A 16,047-nucleotide genomic window follows, 5' to 3' on the forward strand; every position below is an offset into this window, starting at 1 on the left:
CCAATGTGTTGCTGGCCAGAAGGGGAGGGCTGGGACCCCCCCCACACACATACCCTCCTAAGGAGTGCTGATGGGCACTTTGGAAGTGGATTTCTCTGCTCTCCGCAGTGCCATTTCTTTTTTGGTGACATGAAATAGAAACTTTTTTGCAACTGTGCTTCACCTCGGAGAGGGGAGCACAGCGCATCTGAGAATAAGGCAGGTGGACAGGCCAGTGCTCCTCCCTCTGCACTAACACCAGAGTGAGTGCTTCTTCCCCTCTGGAATCACAGCTGGTCACTCTGAGTGCAGTAGTAATGTTGAGGCTTTCTATCTCCATGAAGCTTCCTCCGGTGTCACAGGGTCAGAAGAAGGAAATCAGAAAAGCCTTAAAACTATTCATGAACCCATATTGTTTAGACCTGGGAGTGAAGATGTTGAAATCCCTTCAAAATTATCATTGAATTAAATCTGACCAGATCTGGGTATATAAATCGTAGTCACATTTGTTCCATGTACACAGTGCTGTAGGTTAGGACTGATTCCTCGAGAACCCACGGGCAGAGGCCACTTCTTTTCACAGCAAAATCAACCGGAGCTGAGTGATGGTGCTGCTGAGATGGGGAAAGGTAATGTGTGTTTGTGTTTGTGAGGTTTTATGAGAAAGCTTTGCTCAGAGAAGTCTGTCCTAAATTCTGTTTGTCTGTTCTTCCTTGGAGTCTCCAACACTCAGAGGAAGCAAATGCACAACAGCAGCTCCCTCAACGAGTTCCTCCTCCTGGCATTTGCGGACACCCAGGAGCTGCAGCTCTTGCACTTCTCGCTCTTCCTGGGTATCTACCTGGCTGCCCTCCTGGGCAACGGCCTCATCATCACAGCCATAGCCTGTGACCACCGTCTCCACACCCCCATGTACTTCTTCCTCCTTAATCTCTCATTCCTCGACCTTGGCTCCATTTCCACCTCTGTCCCCAAATCCATGGCCAATTCCCTGAGGAACACCAGGGCCATTTCCTACTCTGGATGTGCTGCACAGGTCTTTCTGGTTGTCTTCTTGCTTTCCGCAGAGTATTCTCTCCTCACTGTCATGGCCTATGATCGCTACGTTGCCATCTGCAAACCCCTGCACTATGGGATCCTCATGAACAGCAGAGCTTGTGTCAGAATGGCAGCAGCTGCCTGGGCCAGTGGGTTTCTCAATGCTCTCCTGCACACTGCTAACACATTTTTCATACCACTCTGCCAAGGCAACACAGTGGACCAGTTCTTCTGTGAAATCCCCCAGATCCTCAAGCTTTCCTGTGCAGACTCCTACCTCAGGGAAGTTTGGCTTATTGTGGTTACTGCCTGCTTAGTCTTTGGGTGCTTTGTTTTCATTGTGCTATCGTATGTGCAGATCTTCACTGTTGTGCTGAGGATCCCCTCTGAGCAGGGCCAGCGCAAAGCCTTTTCCATGTGCCTCCCGCACCTGGCTGTGGTCTCCCTCTTTGTCAGCACTGTCATCTTTGCCTACCTGAGGCCCTCCTCCATCTCCTCCCCAGTTCTAGATTTGGTGGTGGCTGTTCTGTACTCAGTGGTGCCTCCAACAGTGAACCCTCTCATCTACAGCATGAGGAACAAGGAGCTTCAGGAGGCAGTGAGGAAACTGGTTCAGATGGTACTACTTCAGCAGTAATCATAAAATGGTACGGTTGGAAGGGACCTCTGGAGAACATCCAGTCTAATCCTCAGCATAGCCCCATACAGGGATTGGACCGACGACCTTGGCATTAGCAGCACCACACTCTAACCAACTGAGCTAAACCTGCCCCCATCTCTCCTCACAACTGATTCTCAGTTTATCTCCAACAGCTCTTGTGCACTGGGAGTTCTGTTTGTGATAGTCATGTTGTGCAGAAATGTCTGAATTCCTCCCACATTTCTGGAGGCACAAACCTCGTCTTTCTCACCCAGAGGCCTTCTGCAAACCTGCCTATCACTATGTCAGAGCTGGCCTCCCTAAATAGCATCTCTGTAATAAAAGAGGGTCTTCTTAGTACTGTGCTGATTGCTGGGGTCTTTTTTCAAAGCTGGAGCCAAGAATCTGGTCAGGGAATTACACCCAAAAAGCCCTGTTGTTGTGCTTACATTTTCCTTGGGCTAAGGGGCATCATCTCTTTTGGGTGATGTGTGTGGGAATGAGGGCTGGATTTAGCTGTCGCTTGTGAGTTCCCAGGGTCCCTGGAGAGGGTGAGTGGTCAAGAGGTGTCTGCTGGGGACTGTCCCACATATTGGAGGGCTGGTGACAGATGGCCATCCTTCTGAAGGGAATATGGAGTCACCCAGAGAGCAGAGGACATCTCCAGGGGTACTGTGTGCCTGGAATGGGCAGTGAGTGGAGATTCTCAAAACCAGGCAGAGTAAAGCAAATGTGAAGGGCCAAAGCAAGGAATGCCCCACATGTCCCTGAGGAGAGGGAGCGGGCTGGGTCTAATGACGTCTCTGAACACATCCTGAGCAATGTGCGATGCCCTGTGATTGCTCCATCCATCCTGCACAGCCATGGACCGTGGGTGGGAGATTTTCAGATGCAGTGATTCTTGTCCAATAGCCGCCTCCCTGATCAGCATGGCCAGAGCAGAGTCCCCCTGGGGCCCCCCAGCCCGCTTGCCCTGCAGAGCAGCACTGCCTGACCACCACCCTATGCAGAGCCTAGGGGAGGGGTGCAAGAATGTCGGCTGTCATTGATGAAGAAGTTGAACAGGATGGGACCCAGTACTGAGCCCTGGGGAACTCCATGAGCCACAGGCCTCCAAGTAGACTCTGTGCCACTGATGATAACCCTCTGAGCTCTGCCTTTCAGCCAGTTCTCAATCCAACTCACAGTCCACTCACCCAGTCTGCAATTTGCATATTTGTTGGCTTCAGCACCTCAGCTGTGTCACTAACCAAAGATTTGTCATGAGGAAACATTTTACCAAGGACCTCATTTATGCAAAGGCTTTGGTTTCAAGTGCTGACACACTGGCATGGATAGCAGGTGGCAATGGAATAGTGAAAGGAGGTTCCCACTAAGACAGCAAACCCTGCAGTGCCCAAGGCGACAGAGAAAAAGCTGGGCTGTGCCGGAATGCCAGGAAGGGGACTGACTGCGTGAGCTGGCTCTGTGACACTGTTGGGCATTTGACAGATTTCTTGAACCAATCTCCAGGAAGGACAAGGTGCCACTGAAGAAATCCCTGGGCCTGGGCAGCCTGCGATCCAGCTATCTTGAGATCCTCATTAGTGCAGTCCCTGTTTGGATCATCTGGTGGGGTGAGAAGAGGTTCAGTGGGAAGAGAGCAAGAAGTGTTTGAGACATGGTTTCCCTTTAAGTGCCATGCTGTATGTGCTAGAGACAGGTGGCTGTGCTGGACACCCCAGGCATCTGACGGGACCCTGCCAGCCCATTTCTGTGTCATTAAATGAAGTATCTTCCCAGAACTGGCAGACAGCTGTTTGTAACATTGGACTCTGCCTGTGTCTCAGCCTCACAGTGAGTGGAGCTCTAGTTGTAGCAGGCATCTAGTGTCATTTCAGATGGCCAAAGAAATTCCTCACCTGGCCCCATCCGATGCTCCAGGAGAATGTGGGTCTCTTTTAGTTGCTTCACCAAAGCAAGTAGTCATTGGCACATGCCTTGCACCAATTTTTTGTCTTCAACTGTCACCAAGTGTTTGTGTATGAGCAGCTGATTCGCCCCTCCATCTCCACTGATTGCAAAGGGAGCATAGACAAGGAGCTCTCATGGAGATACCTCTGTGTGCACACTTCAGCATGGGGAAGGGGAATTCCCCATCATATGTATTTGTGGAGTTCATGGAAGTTTGTTGAATCCCACTGCAGCCCAGGGGCTTCTCAACAGGCATGTGAGGCCCAGATTGACTCATCAGAATCAATACCTGAACCATGGCTAAACAGGCTCCCTTCTTGTTCCCATCTAGGTGTCCTGCCAAGTTAAGAGATAACAGTAGGGGCTTCCACAGTGGAACATTTCCACTTATCATAGATAGTCATGCTCTGAGAAACTAAACTGCAATGTTGTAATCAGTTTCTCTCTGCTCTTTAGAAAAGGACAGTAGGTGATTATTTTAGACTACTTTGGGGAACATTTCCCAGGAGGAGGGAGCACAAGGGACAGAGAAAGTCATGCCTTCAGCTGGGCCCCTACTTCTGAGCAGGGGCTCAGCTCCAGCTTCTGGGACAGAGGGAGCTCATGGCAACCTGGAGGCACTGCTGAGACACAGCTGTGTGCAGGAGCAGCTCTGCAAAGAGGAGCAGGGCTCTGGGCACTGCCTGCTGCGGCTGACATGAGATGAGAGAAGGCAGAGCGAAGTGAAAGGCAGTGTGGAGTGGGAGGCCAGAGGAGAGCTCACTGTGGGAGAAACCTTCACAGCCTTTGACATGGTAAGTTCTGGCTGCAGGGCAATGCTACTGAGGTTCCTGGGAGTGTCTTCTGAACCCAGCCCAGCCCTTGAATCTCTCTCCTGGTTCTTCCAGCGCATAGGTGGAGGGGAAGATGCTTCAGGGCAGGGACTCCCTGCCACAGCCTCAGAGGGACAGGGTGCCCTGCTACCTTCTCCCATGGATGGCTGCAGGGGTGTGAAGGCAGTGTGTGCACACATGTCTCCATGGACTGTAATTCAGAGCAGTGTCCCTGCATCTTAGGGTCCTGCATGCCTGGGGTAGCAGCTCTGCCGCCTGCAAGGGTCAGCACTCAGCCTGCCTGGGGAGCTCCCCGCAGTGCTGTGGGGAAAAGCTATGGGTGAGAGGCATGACCTCTGGCAGAGCAGGCTCATTCTCCTGCTGAGAGGGTGCTGCATGGGTCAAGACTGCTCACAGCTCTAGCTCACCATGAGGACATTCTGAGAGTGGAGTTTTCAAGAGGACTTGTCTCTGCATGGTGGGAATGGTAATGCAGCAGTCAGGTTTAAACAAGGGGCTAAGCCCCTTCACCACCACTGAACGATGAATAGGCTTGCACACGCCTTCACCACTCCTCAGCCTACAGGCAGCACTAACATCAACTTGTCAGTGTCGTTGGAGATTTTCTCATCTGCTCTTTAGCCTCTACAAACAGAGAGATGCCCCTGGGGAATTTCCTGTTGCTTGGAGGTTTCTGTAGGGCAGAGCTGAGATCACAGTGGGGGGGATGGGGTCCATCGCTCTTGGATCAGCAGAGTTGGGAAAGGGAGGGGTGTTCGGAGATTTCCGCTTCGCAAGTAGACACCAGTGTCAGCACAGGCCAGTTTCCTGTAGGGTAACTTGCAGTCAAGACTGTCCCTTAGCTGAGAGAGCTGCATGCCCAAGGCAGCTGGGAATGGGACTGATGTGGAGATGTGGAGGTCCCTGCTCCTCCTGGCACACTCAGCCAGCACAAACGGGAGCTCCAGACAGGGAGCTGAATGAAGGTCCTGCTGCAAAGGAGTAAAGCAGTGTGTGTGTGTGCGTGTGTGTTTGTGTTGGTGTGGGTGGCTGTGAGAAAGGCAAAGAGTTTTGATCAGAAAGATCTCCTGACATCTACTGTCTTTTCTTGCTTTTGCAGCCTGCCACATCCAGAGGGAGCAAGATGTCCAACAGTAGCTCCCTCAACTAGTTCCTGCTCCTGGCATTTGCCGATACACGGCAGTTGCAACTCTGGCACTTTGTGCTGTTCCTGGGCATCTACCTGGCTGCTCTCCTGGGCAACCGCCTCATCATCACAGCCATAGCCTGTGACCACCGTCTCCACACCCCCATGTACTTCTTCCTCCTCAATCTCTCCATCCTTGACCTTGGTTTCATCTCCACCACTGTCCCCAAATCCATGGCCAATTCCCTCTGGAACACCAGGGCCATTTCCTATTCAGGATGTGCTGCCCAGATCTTCTTCTTTATCATCTTCATTTCAGGTGAGTATTCTCTCCTCACTGTCATGGCCTATGATCGCTATGTTGCCATCTGCAGACCTCTGCACTACAGGACCCTCATGGACAGCAAAGCTTGTGTCAAAAAGGCAGCAGCTGCCTGGGCCAGTGGCTTTCTCTGTGCAGTGCTGCACACTGGAAACACATTCTCAATACAATTCTGCCAAGGCAATGTCCTAGACCAGTTCTTCTGTGAAATCCCCCAGATCCTCAAGCTCTCCTGTGCAGACTCCTACCTCAGGGAAGTTGAGGCTCTTGTAGTTGGTGCCTGTTTATTCTTTGGGTGTTTAGTTTTCATTGTGCTAACTTACGTGCAGATCTTCACTGTTGTGCTGAGGATCCCCTCCGAGCAGGGCCGGCACAAAGCCTTTTCCATGTGCCTCCCTCACCTGGCCGTGGTCTCTCTCTTTATCTGCACCTCATTTTTCGCCTACCTGAAGCCCCCCCATTTTTCCTCCCCAACTCTGGATCTAGTGGTGGCTGTTCTGTATGCAGTGGTGCCTCCAACAGTGAACCCCATCATCTACAGCATGAGGAAGAAGGAGCTCAAGGACACCCTGAGGAAACTGCTTATATAGGTACAATGTCAGCACCAGTAACTATCCCATTTGCGCCACGCCTCCTTCACAGGGCATTTGTCATCAAGGCTCTGTGTTATGCATCTCTTTCTTAATTTTCTCTGATCTATTCTTGTAAAATGAAAAAAAAATACATTGTTTTGGTTTGTGTCACTTCTCAGGAATCTCTCATTTCAATCTGACCCAGGCTTCCCGCTTTATCAGCAGATATGGGGGAACCTCAGAGCCCACTAGCCTGAACCCCCTCAGATGCCCTCTGGGCAACACAGGTAGCTTCCCTTTGCAATGTCTTCTCCAGCACTGATACCAAGGAAGCTCAGAGGAACAGAGTCGGACTCAGATGAGTACAGACCAGGTGACACCATGGTCCCGTGTCCACTAGGAGAGGTTAGCTCCCCTGGCCACAGTCAGGGTGTGATCTGCGATCCCTCTTTGGGGAGGGTGGCAGCCAGCTGTCACTGTGGCTGGTCCCTTCCCACTGCAGTGCTCCAACACTCACAGCAGAGCAGGAGTGGGGAGGAGGAGAGTCTGGAGGCAGCCTGTGGAACAGGCCCTCTGCTCCTCAGCACCATCCCCACACTGCCACAGCAGGCATTTCCTTGCCACAGCCTTCGATTAGGGGGCTGCAGATTTCCTGGAGAATCATTCACCAAAAGTAGCAAGACTTTCCCTTTTCAGAGCTGTTCTCCTAAGTTCCACACTGTCCTGCTGTGTTCTCATGTGTGTGTATGGCCTAAGTACCCTGGTAACGTGGTGCTTCCTTGCGGATTTCTGTGAGTTCAGGCAGGACCAGACACTGGGCACCTTTATGCCAGACCTGGCCTCCAGAATAACATTTCCTTAATGAAAGCGGATCTCCTCTGTGATGTGCCTGAGATCTGGCCTTTCTGCAGAAGGTGGAGTCAAAATTAACCTCAAGGGATTGCACCACAAAAGGGAATGCTCTTTTTCTTGTGAGCTCCATGGGATCCAGGGGATGAGCTCAGAGTCTCTGGCTGATCTGCTAGGGACTGAGGTCTGGATTCACGGCACATCTGTCAGTGACCAGTGTAGATGGTCTCTGAATTACCTGCCCTCAGCTGTCCCGCAGGTGACAGTGCTGATGAGAGATGCCCGTCCTCCTGGAGGGGAATCAGAGCCATGAGGAGAGCTCAGGGGAGCTCCAGGCAGAGTGTGTGCCTCGGGTGGGCAGGGAATGGAGCCTCACAAAGTGAGGGATGGTCCACAGTGGAGTAACCAGAAAGTAAAGCACTTCATCCAGATATTCCTGGGAAAACAAGGGCTCTGCAATGCCTGGAGAGGCAGTGGGGACCCAGGAGGCCCAGGGAAAGGGCACTGGGGAGTGATTCCTGCACCCTCAGTGAAACACCACCGGCTGGAGTTAGTGCCCACCTAACACATCTCCTGCCATTGCAGATGGCCTGGGGTCACTCTGAACATGGTCCCTGAGCACAGACACACGCCAGCAGTATCAGCAGTGGTCATTCCTGTCTGATGAGGTCTGCTTCTCACCCTGGCCAGCATGGCCAGGGCAGAGTCAGGAGTCACCATGTGACCCCTTGGCTCCACAGCCGCTCACTCTGCAGAGAAGCCCTGCCAGCCCGTGGCCCTGCGGGGAGCACAGGGTAGGGGTTCAGGAACAGTTGGCCTGGCCAGCATGGACACACTGACCTGGGGAAGGGCTTTCTGGAGAGCAGGGATGTCCCAGCAGAAAAACCAGGCAGCACTCAGAGATAGAAAATGAAAAGGAGAATGAGGTTTCTCTGTACTCCAGCTCGGGACAGATGGCTCTGCCCCTGGGGTAGCAGGAGCCACAGGGCCAGGGCTCCTGTGCTGTGCTGGGCAGAGAGGTGAGCATGGAGGGGCTGCAGGCAAATGGGGAAGGGGGTCTTCTGGGCACAAGAGCGGGAGAGGCAGAGAGTGACTGGACTCACTGTGGGGCCTCCTCCCCTTTGCTGGGAAGCTTGGGCCATGAACCATGTGGACATGAATGGTGTGGACGTGGCTGTGCCGGGCCCTGCACCTCTCGAATGCTGACCTGACCCTGTTCTCGTCCTGCTGACCCAGCTCCCCATCTCTACTATGCATTTGTCTCCTCACTATAGCCAGGAAAGCCTTGGCAAGGGAAGCTGGGACATGAGCAGATCCTAGAGAAGGTTGTAACTGCAAAAGGTGACTCTATATCCATAACAGTCCACCCGATATCCATAACAGCCACTCTAGCTTGACAGCCAATTTCAGCGTGTAAGGAGAGCTTCGGATCTGGGACTCCTACACAGGTCACAGTGCATGCAGAAGTTTAGCTGCATGACAAAGCAAGGGCAGCTACTTGGGCCTGATTTTGTGATACATAGTTGGGCAGGCAGGTTCTTCTGTGCCACAGCTCGACTACTTAAGCATCATTTGTGATAGGGTTCCTGCTACAAAGAGGATGTGGTTGGGAGCAGCAAGAATGGGGCTGCTCCGTATAGGAAGGGAAGCAGAGCCAGGAGCAGAGGGCACCAGCAAGGCAGGCAGGGCAGGGACCCACCCATGGGAGGTGCTATCCTGCAGTGCCTGGACAAGAGGAGCAGAGCAGGCTGGGAGATGATAACTGGGGCCAGGCACAGTCCAATAACAGCAAGACAGGACTGGAGGACTCCAGTTGGCCCTACTTTGTGTGGGAGGCTGGACAGGAGACCTCCAGAGGCCCCCTCCCACTGAAACTCCTCTGTGACTCCATGAACTCTTGCTCTTCAGCCTCTGCTTCAGAAGCACTGCAAGCTCACTGTGCATGGGAAGCCCATGAACATCCCCGTGCTCCTACCCTCAAACGGGCATCTACTCCAAACCTGAAGCCTGGCCAGTGCCTTGGCCGTGCAGCCGAGGGCAGGGCTCTTCACCCCAATTTCCCTTCTTCTCACCCTGCTCCTGGCACTGGTGCTGCTGTGCCCATGTTAAAACCTCCTGGCACCAGGCTGCCCTGGGGCCCAAGATGGCCCCAGCTCCCTCCAGGGCTGCACTGGAGCCTTTCAGGAGTGAGCTGAAGTGGTGCTGGCACTGCCAGGGTGGATGAAGAGAGGGCAGCTCCCCTCTGCCATGCTGGGGCAGGGTCTGGGTCTGGGCACAGTGTTTCCCTGGGGACCTCCCAGAGAAGTTGCTCAGGGAGATCCTCCACCTCTGCCTGGCAGCAGCACCAGTGCTCAGGGTGCCAGGCAGGACATGCACAGATGGGAGAAGGAGGAGGAGCTCCACAGGGGGAACACCCTTCATGGCCTGGTGCCTTCCCCCAGAAACCTGCATTTGTCCTGCAAGCACATGGCATTTTTCCTCTCCCAGGCCTTTTCCAGCCCAACCCAGCCCCTCTCTGGCTCTCCTCACATCTCCTGCTCTCTCCACTGCCCACCCAGCAGAGCAGCCCCAGATAGGATGGCCCTACAGCAGTGCCTGCTGTAGGAGGCTGCAGAGCCCTGGACACTCACCCCACAGCTCCAGCCCCTCTGAAGGACACAGCAGCTCCAGTGGGGCAGAGAGGGGTGTGAGCCTCTCCATCAGCACCTGGGCTGGGGGTCAGCAGTGGCACAACAAATGGAGACTGATGGCTTCATGTCTCCACTGCACCTATGAGCAGGAGGTCCTTAACTCTGGCTGCCTGCAGCCCCTTTGGGCAGCCCCTCTCCCCAGGACAGCACAAGAGTCCTGGCCCCAGAGCTCCTCAGGCAGCTCCAGTGACAGTGAACTGAGAGACATAGCAACGGGTTTTCATTTATTCCCCATTACAAGCACACAATTGGTCCTTTGCTCTTCTCTGCAGATGTCCCTGCTCCCCAGAGAGCCTTTCCCAAGGTCAGTGTGTCTGTGCTGGCCTGGCCGGCATTCCTGCACTGCTCCCCTAGGTTCTCCACAGAGCTGCAGGATCGCAGTGCTGCTCTGCAGGGTGAGTGGGCTATGGGGCCACTGGGTGACTCAGCTCTGGCCATGATGGTCAGAGCAGAGCCAGCTGGACCAGCATCATTGCACCTGACAACCTCTCCCCCTGCCCAGGATTTGTGACAGTGGAGGATGGATGGAGCAATGACAGGGCATTTCTCAGAATCACACAGAGTGGCTGAGGTTGGAAGGGACCTCTGGAGATCATCTAGTCCACCCCCACCCTGCTCAAGCAGGGTCACCTAGAGCATGTTATACTGGATTACATTCAGGGAGGTCTTGAATATGTCCAGAGAAGGAGACTCCACAATCTCTCTGGAAAACCTCTTCTAGTGCTCTATCACTCTCACAGCAAAGAAGATCTTCCTTATGTTCAGGTGGAGAATTTCACATTGCTCAGGATGTGTTCAGAGGTGTCATGAGACCCAGCCCACTCCCCCTCCTGTGAATGAAGAGCCCTGATTTGGTGCATTCCTTGGTTTGTCCCTTTCCTTTTGATTTTGAGGGTCTCCACTCTGGAGAGTGTCAGTCCAGGCACACGCTGCCCCTGGAGTTCCCCTCTGTTTGCCAGGTGACTCCATATTCCCTTCCAGAAGAATGACCATCTGTCACCAGCCCTCTAATATGCGAGACAGTCCCCAATAGAGACCTCTTTGACCACTCACCCTCTCCAGGGACACTGGGCACCCACAAGTGACAGCTAAATCCATCCCCATTCCCTCACGTATCACTCAAAAGAGTTGATGCCCCTTTGTCCATGGAAATCCCAGGCACAACAACAGGGCCTTTATGGGTGCAATTCCCTGAGCACATTCTTCACTCCTGCTTGGGAAGAAGAGCCCAGCCTTCAGGCACAGTACTAAGGAGATCTCCTTTTATTACAGAGATGTTACTTGGGAGGCCAGCTCTGACACAGTGGAAAGTCAATTTTAAGGAGGCCTCTGCATCACAGAGATGGGATTTGTGCTCCTGCAGGAGCAGAATGAATTCAAACATTTGTGCACAAATAGGACTATTACAGAGAGAATTCCTGCGGCACAAGTGTTCTGTGAGATAAACTGGGAATCGCTTGTGAGGAGACATGGGCAGCCTATGGCTGCTGTACTTGTACCAGCTGGAACAGTTTCCTCACTGCCTCCTGGAGCTCCTTGTTCCTCATGCTGTAGATGAGAGGATTCAGTGTTGGAGGCACCATCGAATACAGAACACTCACCACTAGATCCAGAGTTGGGGAGGACAAATTGGGGGGCTTCAGGTAGGCAAACGTGAGAGTCACAACAAACAGGGAGACCACGGCCAGGTGAGGGAGGCACATGGAAAAGGCTTTGTGCCGGCCCTGCTCAGAGGGGATCCTCAGCACAGCAGTGAAGATCTGCACGTAAGTCAGCACAATGAAAATGAAACACCAAAAGACTAAAAAGACACTAACCACAATAAGCCCAACTTCCCTGAGGTAGGAGTCTGTGCAGGAGAGCTTGAAGATCTGGGGGATTTCACAGAAGAACTGGTCCACAGCATTGCCTTGGCAGAGTGGTATTGAAAATGTGTTCCCAGTATGCAGCACAGCATAGATAAAACCACTGGCCCAGGCAGCTGCTGCCATTCTGACACAAGCTCTGCTGTCCATGATTGTGCCATAGTGCAGGGGTTTGCAGATGGCAACATAGCGGTCATAGGCCATGACAGTGAGAAGATAGTACTCTGCTGAAAACAAGAAGATAACCAGGAAGACCTGGGGAACACATCCTGAGTAGGAAATGGACCTGGTGTTCCAGAGGGAATTGGCCATGGATTTGGGGACAGTGGTGGAGATGGAGCCAAGGTCGAGGATGGAGAGGTTGAGAAGGAAGAAATACATGGGGGTGTGGAGACGGTGGTCACATGCTACGGCTGTGATGATGAGGCTGTTGCCCAGGAGGGCAGCCATGTAGATGCCCAGGAAGAGTGAGAAGTGCAAGAGCTGCTGCTCCCGGGTTCCCGCAAGTGGCAGGAGAAGGAACTCATTGAGGGAGCTGCTGTTGGACATTTGCTGCTTTGGGGCACAGGGCAACTGTCCAAGGGGGGAAAGACAGTGACCACTTCTTTTCTCTGAGAAAAACTTTCAAATTTTCTTAGAAATACTACCCACTTAGCCACCCACCCCACAGTACAGACAAATTTCTTTTCTCCTTCTCAGGAAGACCTTCGTTCAGCTCCTCAGCTTCAGTTCCATCTAAGTGTTCTGGAAGGAGCGGAGGCCTGTCCTACTTTACAGCAGGTAGTATGTGGGGCTGGTTTGTGATGGCTCTGATTTTCACAATTGATGTGCCCACCTTTAAAGAAAAAGATCTGTTAATATCCTTACATACAGTTCTACAGAATTTGTGCTGCATACAGAGTGGCATTTTTTTACAGTTATTTGTTTGTAGATTTTTAGATTCTTCCATCACATCTGGTGAGTGGTCTTTTTAAGGACAGATGATTTCATTTCTGCAAGGATGAAAAAAAAAAAAGAGAGAGGAGAAAGTGGATTGTAGTAAATGCTGAGTCAGGAGTGCTGTTGAGTCCTCCTGCCTTGCTCCCAGCTGCCCTGTGCTTGCACTTGCATTACCCGAAGGATGATTTCACCCACAAGTTACTCTAAAAAAAGACATTGAACTCTGATGAGATCAGGGGAGGCTGGTTTCAAAGCACAGATCTAACTCTGCTCTCTTTCACAGCCCGAGGTGGAGATGTGATGGAGAGAACAGAACATTGCTCCTGACATACATGATTCGACCAAGGACTCTGTGAGCTGACTGCTGAGAGTGGAGGAAACTCTCAACACTTCCATTCTAGCCGAGGAAACGCTGGGTTCACTTCAGCTGCACACATACGAAGGTGCTCAGCAGCATTTTCTGGTGTTAGTACCTCCTGAACTACTTGCAATGGATCTCCAGCATTGCTAAGATCCAGTGGGAGAGCTTTGTCCTTCTGGAGGGCAGCTTTCAAACCCAGCAGGACACCGTAAGGACTCACTCACATGTCCTGAAAAGGAGATCTTCTAAAGGGAGAGTCAAGTCGTTCCCCAGACCCTCAAATCACATTTCCCAGCACCCTGGGATGAGAACAGGCTGTGGGCACCTCAGCCCTCTGCAGACACCTCCATGGGAGGACCTCAGGGTGGGTGTCTGAATTTGTAGCTGAACCTCCAGCTGACAGCAAGTATGAGAGCAGAAAGGGAGAGGGAGGACCACGGGAGAGTTGCCTGAGTCCAGCCTGCCACAGTGTTTCTGTGGGCACTTTCCTCACGTTTCCCGAGAATCTCTCAGCTCCCTGGAGCTGTCCCCACTGGGTGCTCTTTCTCTGTCCCCACGTCTGTCCCCTGTCAGTGCTCCCTGACCCCATGCCACCCACGGGGCATTTGGCTCTGCCCTACAGACTCCTTCTGGCCAAAGGGCCCAGCCCAGGGGCATCTCTGTGTGTGCAAGACCTAAGGAGCAGGTGAGACTAAGCATGATGAGACTGGTGAGGGCTGCAAAGGAGATATTGCTGCTGCTGGCAGGTGAAAAGATGGCTGAAGGAGCTTTCTGGGGTCCTTGCAGACCTATTGGTCCCTCACAGGAACACTGCAGAACTCTCCTCCAGTCACCTAAGCCTAAACCGTCCCTCTCAGTTTTTGCTCTGCCAAAGATACAAAACAAAATCAGAGCCTCAGGAGAGTGCCTTCCCTTTCAGGCAAGCCTGCCATGCATGTTAGAAACCAGGAGAGTGATCCGTAAAAAGCCTTCCAGGCCCGGGATAGGCTGGGTTCAGAAGACCCCTCCAGGATTCTCAGTGGTGTTGTCCTGCAGCCAGAGATTTACCGTGTCAAAGGCTGTGAAGATTTCTCCCACAGTGAGCTCTCCTCTGGCCTCCCACTCCACACCGCCTTTCACTTCTCATCTCCTGTCCACAGTCAGTGCCTAGAGCGTAGAGCCCTGCTGATCTTGGCAGAGGAGCTGCTCCTGGACACCGCTGTCTCTCAGTAATGCTTCCAGGTTGCCATGGGCTCCCTCTGTCCCAGGAGCCCGGCCCCGCTCAGGAGCAGGGGGCAGCTGAAGACATGAATTTCTCTGTGCCTTGTGCTCCATTCTCTTGGGAAATCATCCCTGAAGTAGACTGAAATAATCACCGATGGTCCCTCTCTAAGCCCTGAAGGAAGACTGATTCCAGCATTACAATTTATTTCATCAGAGAATGGTTATCTGCAAGAGATGGAAATCTCCCACTCGGGAAGCCCCTTTTCCATCTCTTAACTAGGCAGGACACCTGGAAAGGGGCAGGAAGGGAGCTCGTTTAGCCATGGTTCAGGTATTGGTTCTGATGAGTCTTTCAGGGCATCGCATGTCTGTTTAGAAGCCCCTGAGCTGCAGTGGGACTCAGATCCCTCCCATGACCTCCACAGGCACAGAGAAGGTGGGATTCCCCTTGCCCGAGCAGAAGTGTGCACAACAGAGATGTTTGCCTGTGAAATCCTTGTCTGAACTGCCATTGCAATCACTGGAGATGGCGGTTGGGGGTCAGTCCCTCACACACAAACCTCTGGTGTTAATTAAAGAGACAGAGTTAAAGAGACAGCTAAGAGTTAAGGAGACAGTTGAAGTATCTGTTTGCTCTGATGGAGCAACTACAAGAATCACATCCTTCTGGAGCATGAGGTGGGGGCCAGGTGGGGAATTTCCTTGGCCATGACACTAGATGTCTAACACTGCTGGAGCCCCACTCACTGCGAAGCTGAGACACAAACTGATCCCTGCAGTGCAAAATCCTGATGTGCTTCAGTGCAGACTCTTGATTTAATGACGTAAAATAGGCTGGAAGGTCCATACCGGATACCTGGGTTGTCCAGCACCACTGTGTATTTCTCGCAGATACAGCGTGGCACCTACAGGAAAACCATGCCCCTTGGGCACGTGTGCTGGGCAAGTGCCCAGGGCATCTTGGGTTTCCAAATTGTGCCCAAACAAATGAGTCCTACCTCTGCCCTTAGGCACAGTCAGTATCGTCCACGTCCAAGCGTGCTGTGTAAATGGGAGGCACATCACACCGGGGTCTCCACTCCAGTCTCGGCACTCTCACACCCTTCTAGCTCTCCTGTCCCTGAACCTCTTCTCACTTGCTCAGATGATATGAACAGGGACTGTACTAATGGTCTCCCCAAAATGGCTGGATCATGGGCTTTCCAGGGCCTGGGAATTGCTCAGTAGCACCTTGTCCTTCCTGGAGATCAGTTCACCTCTGACACAGGCCCCACGATGCTGCAGAGTCAGCTCAGGCAGCAAACCCATTCCTGCACAGCCCAGCTGTATTTCTCCCTGGCCTCGGGCACTGCAGGGTTTGCTCTCTTAGTGGGAACATCCTTTCACCTTAACATTGCCACCTGCTTTGTATGCCAGCATGTCCCTGCTCTGAAGTGGGACCACCACACACACTGTGTTCTTGGTCCTTGATAACAGGTTTCACCATCACCAATCTGACTGAAACATTGCTAGAATAACTAAGATGTGGTGAGATTACTCACATGACTGAAAGGAACCAATTGTAGGGTAGAAGGTCTTCAGGAGAGAACAAGGGAGAAGATGAGGAAGGGGGATGTCCTTTGTGTGAAGGGGCAGCTCAGATGTGTGGAGCTCTTCCATGGGAGAGACAAGTGTTTG

At 52.6% G+C, this 16,047-nt stretch overlaps 3 protein-coding genes across 3 annotated transcripts; 2 read left to right on the plus strand and 1 right to left on the minus strand.

The window, feature by feature from the left end:
• Nucleotides 1-715: 715 nt before the first annotated feature.
• On the plus strand, nt 716-1,654 carry LOC134154637 (olfactory receptor 14A16-like). Its single transcript, XM_062601312.1, has one exon. The coding sequence runs from the start codon at nt 722-724 to the stop codon at nt 1,652-1,654; it is 933 nt and encodes a 310-aa protein (XP_062457296.1). The 5' UTR covers nt 716-721.
• Nucleotides 1,655-5,566: 3,912 nt separating this feature from the next.
• Nucleotides 5,567-10,812, plus strand: LOC134154509 (olfactory receptor 14J1-like). Its single transcript, XM_062601183.1, is given in 2 exon segments — nt 5,567-6,475; nt 10,741-10,812. Coding segments are annotated over 2 exon segments (981 nt in total).
• A 668-nt stretch (nt 10,813-11,480) lies between these two features.
• LOC134154510 (olfactory receptor 14A16-like) lies at nt 11,481-12,416 on the minus strand. The gene has a single exon (XM_062601184.1). The coding sequence runs from the start codon at nt 12,414-12,416 to the stop codon at nt 11,481-11,483; it is 936 nt and encodes a 311-aa protein (XP_062457168.1).
• Nucleotides 12,417-16,047: the final 3,631 nt, after the last annotated feature.

Source organism: Rhea pennata, unplaced genomic scaffold (genome assembly GCF_028389875.1).
Source record: "Rhea pennata isolate bPtePen1 unplaced genomic scaffold, bPtePen1.pri scaffold_32, whole genome shotgun sequence".
NCBI lineage: Eukaryota > Metazoa > Chordata > Aves > Rheiformes > Rheidae > Rhea > Rhea pennata.

Coding starts and splice junctions, on each gene's coding strand:
- LOC134154510 (XM_062601184.1), bottom strand. CDS start 12,416: ATGTCCAACAGCAGCTCCCTCAATGAGTTCCTTCTCCTGCCACTTGCG.
- LOC134154637 (XM_062601312.1), top strand. CDS start 722: ATGCACAACAGCAGCTCCCTCAACGAGTTCCTCCTCCTGGCATTTGCG.